This window comes from Furipterus horrens, unplaced genomic scaffold (genome assembly GCF_987537825.1).
Source record: "Furipterus horrens unplaced genomic scaffold, mFurHor1.1.pri manual_scaffold_3, whole genome shotgun sequence".
NCBI classification, from domain to species: domain Eukaryota; kingdom Metazoa; phylum Chordata; class Mammalia; order Chiroptera; family Furipteridae; genus Furipterus; species Furipterus horrens.
This window is the reverse complement of record NW_028327173.1, coordinates 44,252,424-44,264,497: the sequence shown is the minus strand read 5'-3', so window position 1 is coordinate 44,264,497 and position 12,074 is coordinate 44,252,424. Positions and strand designations below refer to the sequence as shown.

General features: G+C 38.8%; 1 protein-coding gene across 1 annotated transcript in view; it reads right to left on the bottom strand.

Moving 5' to 3' along the window:
• PATJ (PATJ crumbs cell polarity complex component) overlaps nt 1-12,074 on the bottom strand; it is a 319,938-nt gene that overhangs the window by 106,201 nt on the left and 201,663 nt on the right. Inside the window, exon 30 of the mRNA XM_090269550.1 lies at nt 4,517-4,589. Within this exon, the coding sequence (XP_090125676.1) occupies nt 4,517-4,589 (73 nt within the window). The remainder of the gene's footprint in view (nt 1-4,516; nt 4,590-12,074) is intronic.

Sequence of the window (12,074 nt, the reverse complement as noted above, 5' to 3'; positions counted from 1 at the left end):
ATGCTTCATATACTGGTCATTAAAGGGGCAAAACTCATCTGTGGAGGCAGTTATTGGAGGACAACTTTCAGAGAGTAAAAAAAAAAAACTATCTTTATCTTATAACTCATTGTGATGGTACAACAGAATCATCACATAGCATACCCCTTTAGAGAAAAGGACGTATGATTTATTTCTATATCAGGCACCTAATGTGACATATTTTTGAAAATGAAACCCAAATAATGGCACACTCAAATTTGATTTCAATACTGCGATTAGCTTCTTAAAACTTAAAACCGGCATTATTTATATTTCATACATATTACAAGTTTATTTATTTAAAAATAAAACAGCCTTTTAAATTTTCAGAAAGCAATGAATTTATTGTGTATGACATCAGGTTATTTTCCTAACTTATTACTGATTCTGTTATGTGTAAGTAAAATTTCTGTGATTAGCATAATTAAAAAAAAAAGAAAACAGCTAATATTGTATAATATACTTAAAACTGAGTTAAATATACTTAAATATTTGAATAAATAGAATAGTTTACATTAAATGAGCATTTACTCTGTGCCATGAGCTGTACTGCATGCTTTATATACATTACTTCCTTTACTCTTTACAAGTCTATAAAGGTTTGGTGGAAACAGCTACAGATATAGATATGGAAGCTAATGCTGCCTCTGGGCATATGGGTATGCTATTTAGTCTCTCTGTACCCCAGTTTCTTCTTCTATAAAGTGGAAATAGTAATACTGACTTTAAGAGGTCTGGTTGTAAGTGGGACATGGGATAACACATGTAAAATAGTGCTTGACATAGTAGATTCTATAGCCAATTATCCCCTTATAAGTTTCTGCCCTTTCAGCAGGAGGCAGTAGAAACTACTGGACAGTTGACATCAGAAGTCAATCCTGAAACTTACGATCAAGATGGAGGTGTAGGTAAACTCTGCTCACCGTCTCACACAACCACATCAAAATTACAACTAAATTACAGAATAACCATTATTCAGAACCACCAGAAATTGAGCTGAATGGAAGTCCTACAACTACAGAATTCAAGAAGAAACCACATCGAGACTGGTAAGAGGGGTAGAGATGTGGAATGGGATGGATGGGCCCACACCCACATGTGACAGACAAAAATCAGGAGGGATATCTCAGGAGAGAAAGGACCCAGCCCCACACAGGCCCCCCAGAACAGGGTTCCAGTGCCAGGAAAATAAGTCCCCATAACTTCTGGCTATAAAAACCGGAGGGAATTGAAGATGTGGAAGACAGAATCTTCTGGCATCCCAGGAAGTTCTTCTTAAAGGACCTACATATGAACTTACTTGGACTCACTCCATCTAAGGTCCAGTGCTGGGTCAGCAGCTTAAAAGGCACCAGAGGCACACGGGGAGAAACTGAAGTGTTTGGCATCAGGGTGAAGCTAGGGGGGCAGAAGTGCTGGCAGAAGTCACTATTCCTTTTCTTAGCCCTTCCTGCACAAAGCCAGCAGGTGGGTGTCATATCCGAGATTCCACCAATGTGGCTGACACTGTTTGCACCACTCTGGTGATTCCCTGAGGTTCCACCCCACCAAACTTTCGGGCCAACCCAAGTTATTTCCAGTGGCTTTTCAATTCTCTCAAACAAGCAGCATCTGGCCTTAGTGAGCCCTGTACCTGTTGCTAAGTGGCCCCAGCCTGGCACTATTACTATTTGGCCTTGGTTCACAGCTGTGCCGCGCTTGGGCTTCTCCAAACCCAGTACAAGTAGCAGCCATCTGTAGAACACAGGCAGTGGCTGATCTTAACCTCTACCTCCCAGGAGGCCCCAGAGTCTGAGCACCCAGTGGACATCTACAGACATCATTGGAGCACCACCACCCAACCTCTTGTATGAGCAACACAGTCAAGGAGCAGGCTCAGTGGGCACCACAGCCCTGCTTAAGTCAGTCCTGCTTTGTGAAGCCAGCCCCTACTCAGCTGATCCTTTACAGTAGTCCGAGGTTGGTGATCAGTGATCATAGAGAGTTCTTGCAGCTGATTGGCCTGGGTAAATCCCTCCCATTAACCTGCCAATAGCAATCAAGGCTAAACTACAACAGGAGGGTGTACACAGCCCAAACAGTGGACACACCTCGAATATACAGCTTGGATCATAGGAGAGGCTGTGTCACTGGACCCTACAGGACACGTTCTACATTAGGCCACTCCACCAAGCCAGAGAGTCATGGCGGCTCTATATAATACATAGAAACATACACAGGGAGGCTGCCAAAATGAGGAGACAAATAACCATGGCCCAAAAGAAAGAACAAAACAAAACTCCAGAAAAAAAATAAACAAAATGGAGACAAGCAATCTACTAGACGCAGAGTTCAAAACACTGGTTATAAGGATGCTCAATGAACATAGGGAAAGAATAGATAAACTCAGGGATAACTTAAAACAGGATAAAAAAGGACATGGAAACCATACAAAAGAACCAGTTCGAAATGAAGGATACACTAACTGAAATGAAGAACAATTTACAGGGAATCAACAGCAGAGTGGATAAAGAAGACGATCAAATCACAGATTTGGAATATAAGGGAGCAAAAACCACCCAATCAGAACAGGAAGGAGAAAAAAGAATCTTAAAAAATGAGGACAGTGTAAGGAGCCTCTGGGACAACTTCAAGTGCACAACATTTGCATCATGGGGGTGCCAGAAGGAAAAGGAGAGAGCAAGAAATTGGAAACCTATTTGAAAAAATAATGCAAGAAAACTCCCCTAACTTGGTGAAGGAAATAGACATACAAGTCCAGGAAGTGCAGAGAGTCCCAAGCAAGAGGAACCCAAAGAGGCCCACACCAAGACACATCATAATTAAAATGCCAGAGGTTAAAGACAAAGAGAGAGTCTTAAAAGCACCAAGAGAAAAGCAGTTAGTTACCAAGAGAAAAGCAGTTAATTACCTACAGGGGAACTCCCATAAGACTATCAGTTGATTTCTCAAAAGAAACTTTGCAGGCTAGAAGGGATTGGCAAGAAATATTCAAAATCATGAAAAACAAGGACCTACAACCAAGATTACTCTACCCAGCAAAGCTATCATTTATAATGGTAGGACATATCGCTTCTCGGCCTTTTAGCTAAGATCAAGTGTATAATGGTAGGACAGTTTAAGAGCTTCACAGATAAGAACAAGTTAAAGGAGTTGATCACCACCAAACCAGTATTATAAGACATGTTAAAGCAGTGGTTCTCAATCTTCCTAATGCTGCAACCCTTTAATACAGTTCCTCATGTTGTGGTGACCCCCAACCATAAAATTATTTTTGTTGCTACTTCATAACTGTAATTTTGCTACTGTTATGAATCGTAATGTAAATATCTGATAGGCAGGATGTATTTTCATTGTTACAAATTGAACACAATTAAAGTATAGTGATTAATCACAAAAACAATATGTAATTATATATGTGTTTTCCGATGGTCTTAGGCGACCCCTGTGAAAGGGTCGTTCGACCCCCAAAGGGGTCGCAACCCACAGGTCGAGAACTGCTGTGTTAAAGGGTTCTCTTTAAGAAGAGCAAAAATATGAATAAAATGGCAATAAATACATATCTATCAATAATTGAATCTACAAAACAAATGAACAAGCAGAACAGAATCAGAATCATAGATACAGAGAATGTTTTGATGGTGCCTGATGGGGGCAGGGTTGGGGGGACTGGTGAAAATGGTCAAGGGATTAAGAAGTACAAATTGGTTGTTACAGAACAGTCATGGGGATGTAAAATACAGTGTAGGGAATAGAGTGGCCAAAGATCATATATGCAGGACCCATGAATGTGGACAATGGTGTGGGGATTGCCTGAGGGAGGGGGTAGGTCTGGGTGGAAGGGGGCAAAGTTGGAAAAATTGAGACAACTCTAATAGCATAAACAGTAAAATATAATTTAAATTAAAAAAGAAGTCATTCCTGACAGAAAGAAAACTAAGGAAACCAAATGGAAACCTAAAATCAGTACTCTCAAACTAAATGTTGACACCAGGAATATACATTTGCCCACTCTAAGACACAAAAGCTAGATCTCACAGAAGCTTTATAATTTAATGAAAGGTTACTTTTCTTGGTCACTATAAAGGTACTTTTCTTTTACCTGAGAAAAAATATTGATGATAAAAACTTCATTTCCAAGGGAATGGTGTTTTGATGGGAACATTCATAACTAATAATACTATAGAAAAAAACACTTTCTATAATATCAACCCCTATCCATCCAAATAATGTTATATGTCTAGAAAAAAGTCCTTAAGGAACTTTGAGGAAGGCGATACTCATATGGTTAAGTTCAAATGTGCTTAACATTGTTTTATATTACTTTATAATCATATTTCAAATAGTTTTTATTTTAACTAAGGAAATTCCCTAGTTAATAAATCTATGAGGTTGGGATATGAGATACTGCAAATCAAAAAGCTAGACTTGGAAAGAATAATAATGACAAATCTCTTTAATATATTCACTGTAAGGTAATTAGGAGCTGCCTTACCTCGATGAAAGTTGGAGAACTTGATGGTAATGGAAAGGGAGTAACAGCCATCTGATTGACTGCATCTTCATTTCTGTGGATGTTAAAATAGGCAGAATTAGTACACAGTAAATGCTAAATTCCTGGCTCAAATTAGAATCATTTCCTCATTTCTCAGCTGAAAATGCACGCACAGCACTACAGAATTAAAAATATATATAACATGCAAAAGAGATGTATTACTCAAGGGATACTAAGATATAATTATTAGTGACAAAGAGTGATGATGCTAGGGGCTGGCCAAATCCTGCTTAGTAAGTCAGGTGCTGCAGAGGATAATTCTGGAAAGTCATCAACTCTTTCAGCACTGAGAGTATAAATTTTTCAAAAGAGGTTGTTAACCTCTAGGTCCCACTAATGATTACAGCATTTTGTTCTTTGAAGTGGAAAGATTCCCAGCCTCCCCACTTGGCTTCTTAGTTTGTTCTGCCACATGAAGGATGATGGGATGTATACGACAGTCCCCACATGGGTGGACTCTGTGAGGAGGAGTGATGGATCCAGGCAGGCAATGCTTTGTGGGTTAGGTTAATTCTACTCCTCATCATGCTAATTGGAGCAGAGGAGATGGGAGCTGAAACTTCATCACCAGGGTGACAGGTACTGAACAACTCCTAGAATACCAGTTCCGATTATTTGGGCTTATTTCCACTGTTACTAGCAAATGGTAGATGGTAGTTCTGTGGGAGATTTATTCTTTACTCTTCATTCATGATGCATGACAAATATAATTACCTCAAGATATATATTGTCTGACTTAAGATTTCACAATACAAACAAAGCACAAAAAGAAATGATTGTTACTGTATGGAAAGACTGTTCATCGATCTCTCCATATGACCAGTGTATATAGGATAGCCACTACCTGACTTAGGAGGGCACTCAAAATCCCACCCATATTATTTTTCATTTCTCACCAATTGGAAAAAGGTCCATTGGTCCACATCATTCCTGCTTTGGGGCTTTAATAATATCATGCCTTTCTTTATTAAATTTATGCCCCACCCATCTTTCTCCTCCAGTGTGAGTTCAATAGCCTCAACTAGGCAAATTATTTCCTTAAGTTCAAAGACTGTCTATATATTGATGTCTTCCAAATTCACATAGTTAGCCCAGATGTTTTTTCTGAGCTTATGATCTGTATATCCCATTTTACATCTCCGCTAGCTCTCTTACAAGCATCTTAATAAAATAGAGCTCTTTATCCCACTCAGTCCCCATAGGGTTCCATAGTCAATTTCTTCTCCACCTGTGCAAATGTCAACAACATCTGCCTGGTTGTTCAGCTAAGAACCCGAGAGTCATTCTTGAAACCTCTCACACTACAGTTGTATATCCAGTCCATGCTATACAAGTGCAACCCAATCATTTGAAGTAGCTGTGTCCCAACGTGTTGCCATTGATTTTTTTGGAAATGGTTTTAGAAATTCCCAAGTTGTCCTTAAATTGCCTAACTGCTGACATCAGCAGTTGTCTCCTTTCCACCATGTAGAAAACTTTGACTTAATTTTCTTCCCAGATATAGGGGGATACCTCTCTGCTTTTCAAAATATGTATTTACTGCTGTTACTATTTGATTAGAATGTATTAGTATTTTTCCTTTTTTGGTTTATTTTATTTTTTAAGTATATTTCATTGATTGTGCTGTTACAGTTGTCCCAATTATTCTCCTTGCCCCCTCTGCCCAGTACTCTTTTTATCCAGCAATCCTCCCCTGCCTTATTTCATGTCAATGGGTTGTGTGCGTAAGTTCTTTGGCTTCCCCATTTCCTATACTATTTGTAACACCCTCCTGTCTATTTTGTTCCTTCCAATTATGCTTCTTAATCCCTGCACCATTCCCCCTTCCTCCCCCTCCTCCATCTTAGCTGATAACCCTCTGAATGATCTCCATACCTCTGATTCTGTTTTTCTTCTGGCTTTGTTTTGTTTTGTTTTCTTAGATTCAGTTGTTGATAGCTGTTGAGTTTGTTGTCATTTTAATGTTCATAGTTTTGATCTTTTTCTTAAATAAGTCCCTTTGACATTTCATATAATAATCGCTTGGTGATGATGAACTCCTTTAGCTTTACCTTGTCTGGGAAGCATTTTATCTGCCCTTGCATTCTAAATGATAGCTTTGTTGGATAGGGTAATCTTGGTTGTAGGTCCTTGCTTTTCACCACTTTGAATACTTCTTGCCAGTCCCTTCTTGCTCTCAAAGTTTCTCTTGAGAAATCAGTTGGTAGTCTTATGGAAACTCTTTTGTAGGTAACTTTCTGCTTTTCTCTTGCTGTTTTTAAGATTCTCTCTTTATATTTAACCTTTGGCATTTTAATTATGATGTGTCTCGGTGTGGTCCCCTTTGGGTCCAACTTGTTTGGGATTCTCTGTGCTTCCTGGATTTGTATGTCTATTTCCTTCACCAAATTAGGAAAGTTTTCTTTAATTATTTTTTCAAGTAAATTTCCAATTTCTTGCTCTTTCTCTTCTCCGTCTGGCACCCCTATGATTCAGATGTTAGTGTGTTTAAAGTTGTCCCAGAGGTTCCTAAGCCTCTCCTTGTTTTTTTGAAACTTTTTTCTTCTTTGTGTTCTGGCTGAATGTTTATTTCTTCCTTTTGTTCCAAATTGTTGATTTGAATCCTGGCTTCCTTCCCTTTCCTGTTGTTTCCCTGTATATTTTTCTTTATTTTATTTAGTGTAACCCTCATTTCTTCCTCTATGTTGTTGCTGTACTGAATGAATTCTCTGAGCCTGCTGGTCGCCAGTATTTTAAACTCTGCATCTGATAGGTTGGCTATCTCCATTTCATTTAGTTCTTTTTCTGGGGTTTTATTCTGTTCTTTCATTTGGGTTATATTTGTTTGTCCCCTCATTTTTTCAGCCTCCCTGTGTTTGTTTCTGTGTACTAGGCAGAGCTGCTTTGACTCCCTGTCATAATAGCATGACCTATGCTGAAAAGACACCTGTAAATTGTGCGGTGTGGAGCCTTAGGAAATTGCCAGGGTGGGCAACCTGCTTCACCGCTTTGTGGCTCTGTGTTGGGGGAGGATTTGGAGAGGGGGCAATGCCACTGCCTAGCTTCTGGAGGTTTGCCTGGCACTTGCCCCTTTTCCAGCCACTTCACCCACTTCCCATATGTTACTGGTGCCCTTCCAGTTGCTGCCCTTCTGGTGATACCCAGAGTCGGTGGGTTTGCGTATGTTCTAAGTCTGTGCAGCAAAAATCTGGCAGTTTCTTCAGCTTCCCCAGCCCCCACTGATTTTTACAGACAGATATAATGGGGATTTATCTTCCCAGTGCTGGCACCCTGGATTGTGCAGTCTGGCCTGGGGCTGGGATCGCTTGCTCCACAGTATCCCTCGTGATTTTTATCCACCACATGCAAATGTGGGATCATCAGTTCCACTGCCACCTCCTCTCCATGCCACACCCCCTCTCTACCCATCTCTATTACTCCACCCCTCCTACCCATCAGGATGAATGTGGCCTCTTTATATCCTTGGTTGTCAGACTTCCATACAGCTTCATTTTCTGGTGGTTCTGGGTGTTATGTTTTTTGATCTGGTTGTAATTCTTTCTATGGTTGGGGCAGGAGGCAAAGCATGTGTACCTACGCCTCAATCTTGACCAAAAATCTCCAGAATGTATTAATATTAAATTTAAAAACCTGACTTCTAAAAAAAGAAATCTTATTGATTCTACCTTCTAAACATATCTTGAATCTTTGCACTTCTTTTTATCCTAGTCTAGTGCAAGCCATCCTAATTTCTCATCTGTATTAACGTAAGAGCATCCTATTTGGTCTTGCTACTTATACTCTTCATCTTCTCTCCAATCTATTCTTCACTCAGCAAAGTTAATATGGTTCCGAAACACAAATCTGATTATATTTCTGTCCTCTGTTTTAAGTCTTCCTATGACTTCTTACTGTGCTTAGGATCAAGTCCAGAATTGTTAGGGAGGGTATAAGGCCTTGAGGAGTCTGAGCCTCCTCTTGCTCTCTCTTCTCCCTGCTTGTTTTGCTCCACTTCTGCTTCCCTGGTTTTCTTTCCGTTTCTCACTTGAGCCAAGCTTCACTCACCTCAGGGCCTTCTCTCCTTCTCTTTTCTTCTGCTCTGCATGCCTGTTGCCCAAATCCTTTGCCTGATTTATTCGTATTTCTCATTCATAGCTCACCATAAATGTCATTTTCTGAAACAAGCCATCTAGGATCTCCATTATATGCTTATAACACCCTATACAATGATCATAGATCTGTTTTTTATAATTTATCTAACTGATTTGTATGAACATTTGCATCCAATCCATGTTCCCCTAGGAGGGTAAGCACTCCAAGGACAGGAGTCATGTCCTTCCTACTCTCTAGTACATTATCTAGGGCAAACACAGTCCCTGGAAAATAGTTTATACTCAACATAGCTATTTTTAAAAATGTAATAACCACTCATTTCAATAAGGAGACAGAGGTAGGGGTTTCAACTCTAGCCCTACCACTAACTAGCTATAAGACTTTGGGAAATAACTTCTAGAAGAATCAGTTTCCTGATCTCTTAAGAAAGTAGGTTGAACTGTACTAAACTTAAACTGATATAAGTTTTTGTGAAATGAGTCAGAGTATAAATAAAGAGATGAAGTCTAAGTGCTATTTCTTGCTCTAACCTTTTTGGATTCTTGGATTATCTAGCATACCAACCAAATCAAGGCAAAAAGAACTATAAATTGATAACAAGCATGAAGAATCTCTCTCTCTCTCTCTCTTCCTGACAGCATTATAGATACTTTGCCATGCATTATTATGTTAAGAGATGGCTATTGTTTTTCAGAGACTACAATCCATTCTCCAGCAGTTTGCTCATATATGGAAGAAGTAGTCAGTTACCCCTGAGTAAGTAACAGCATTTTTTTCCAGTGGTAATTCCCTTTCCTATTCAGTTTCTCCCATTGAATAACTCAATAAAGCTCAGCTCTAGCTTAGAGCCGAAAACCAATAGGACTTGCCTACTCAGGATTCAGAGCCCACGGGGCAGAGTGTTATTTGACAGTAATTAGGCAGATGGCCTTTCCTCTCTCTTTCAAAGGTTATGAGCATTAAAAATATGGCTGCACATAAATTCTTATTGAGAAATCATGATTAACTGGACCAAGTTAGCTCAAATCAGCCAAGTTACCCTCTCACAATTTAAAGATTTTCCCCAAATTAATATGACTTTCCTGGCCCTTAAAATCCCTATTCAGTTTAAGCCTCACAGAATAGAAAACCTACAACTACTCTCAAAGGAGAGAAGGAAGCTGCTATCAGAAGTCACAGTTCACAATCCTCTATAATCCACTTACTAGTGATTGTTCACACACCACCTCAACATCAAGCAAGTGGAGACCTGACATGGCAGCAATTTTAAAGAGAAAGAAGTAGAAAGAGAGAGGTCAAAAGAGAGAAGCCATTTACATTTCAAACAAGCAGTTAACCTGAATGACTTTTGGGGATCCTCTGACACCTCATATTCTATTATACTCATAAGGAATGAAATCTGTTTGCTCTATAATGAACTTTTCCTTTCCAATATAGCAAATAAGTTTCTTAGGCTCCAGTGCTTGATAAAAGACACAATAAGGAATTGTAATTGTTTGTCAGTGTTTTTATAATTATCTTGAGCAGCTGTTGTGAGAGAGATAAAATGGAGTTCTAGCATGGAAAACAGTGAGAACAATTCTTCTGAGTAAGGAACCCTGTAAGTGTATGTCCTTCCTTATCATTGTACTTGCCGTGTTCTATTAAAATTACTTGTGCTGTTCTTCCTCCCTCGCTGAACACAGAGATGGGATCTGATTTCTTTGTATATCCAGCTTGTAGCTGACAGAGAGTAGGTGTACTATAAATGTCTGTTGAATGAAAGTGATCTTAATGAGGCAAAGAAGACAGAAAGCAGAACTACCCAAACTATGCTCTGTGCTTTCTATGCAGCTTTAACGAGGTAATGACAATGTGCTGCCTGCAATCACCCAGTTGTCAGCATTAACCACATTAGTGGACATTGCTTGGGGTGTCTGTCCAGCTCACAGTGATTCCCCGGGTAGGCTATAGTGGAAATGCCTACAATGTGTAACCCTGACAGCCTGTCTCACTCTCAATGGATGTAAGGGTAGACACCTGCCTTGGTTTGAGCCAATAGATTCTTTCTCCTAGGAACTCAACATTTAAAATAGATATATACAGACCAGCAGTGTAGTATCTAGGTCATGACAATGGAAATGATTATAGATAGTGTAAGACAACTAAGTGTTATTCTGAAAAGATACTTAGACCTAAGCAGACCTAGGCAAAAATACAGTTCTATTTACGTAAGTTCTATCGGTAAAATGTAATATAAACAAGATTCTAAACTTTTTAAAATCTTGGTTTCTTAATCTATAAAACTGGGATAATACCGTCTAATAAATTGTTGTGAGATAATGTAAATGTCAGAGGTACAACATATGGTTTTATGATGTTCAGTCTCAGATGCTGAAATTTTCAGGTGCTAAGTCCTCAGTTACTCTTAATTCATTCATCATCAACCCTTATAGCCAAAAAGTCACCAAGTCTAATAATTTCTTTCTAAAGACTATCCTTTCTTGTCTTCTCTTCTAGTCCCATGTTTCCTATTCTAATTCATATACTTTTCACATTGCCTAGACTCTGACAACAGTGTCCCCATTCATTTCCCTCTTCTGCTCTGAATCTCAACAAATCTAAGTCACTCCCTTTTCAATTGTGAACCACTGGATTGCACTTGCATCAACCAAGCCTTAAAATAAAGTCTCAAAACCCCAACATCATAGAGTTCTCTCTGTTGGTGCTTGTTTTGCCTGATGAATAATTACTTATTTGAATGTTTTAGAAGTTCTTGGAGGACTTATTAACTCTATGGTTTCATATAGCACTTGACAAACAGTAGGTACTCAACAAATGTTTGAATTAAATCCATTTATGCAGTTTCGATTCAATTCTTTCTCATGTAAGTCTACCCAAGCGGCATTAAACTAGTTCTTGCTGTACCTGCTTCTCCAACAATAATCTTGCTCTTCTCTGAAATTCTAAGTTTACATGGCTTTTCTCAGCAACTTCATTTTATTCTTCTAAGAATACTTCAATGCATTTTTGGAAGCACATACGTGTTATATAGAGGGATTTGTTGATAAAATTTTGTATGTTTATTCCTCATCCGTCACAGTTGTAACCATAATTCAAATTGTAATAAGGTATTTATTAACATGTTATTTGAAACATCAATCCAACAACCATTGACTAACTCCTTAGGATAAATATGGGATACTCTCCCAGATAAATTCTAAAAGAATACTACAAATTGTGGTCAAAAGAAAGATTCATGGGCTATGGGAAGAACATACTTATCCTTCAGGAAAGAACAATGAGCCTGAAAAAGAAATAAGATATAATCGGTGGTGTGTGTGTTTATAAAATGCCATAACTTTCATTTATCAGGGACTGAGTTATCTCCAAGAAGCATTTCTACTCCTTTTAAAAGAGAAAGTAT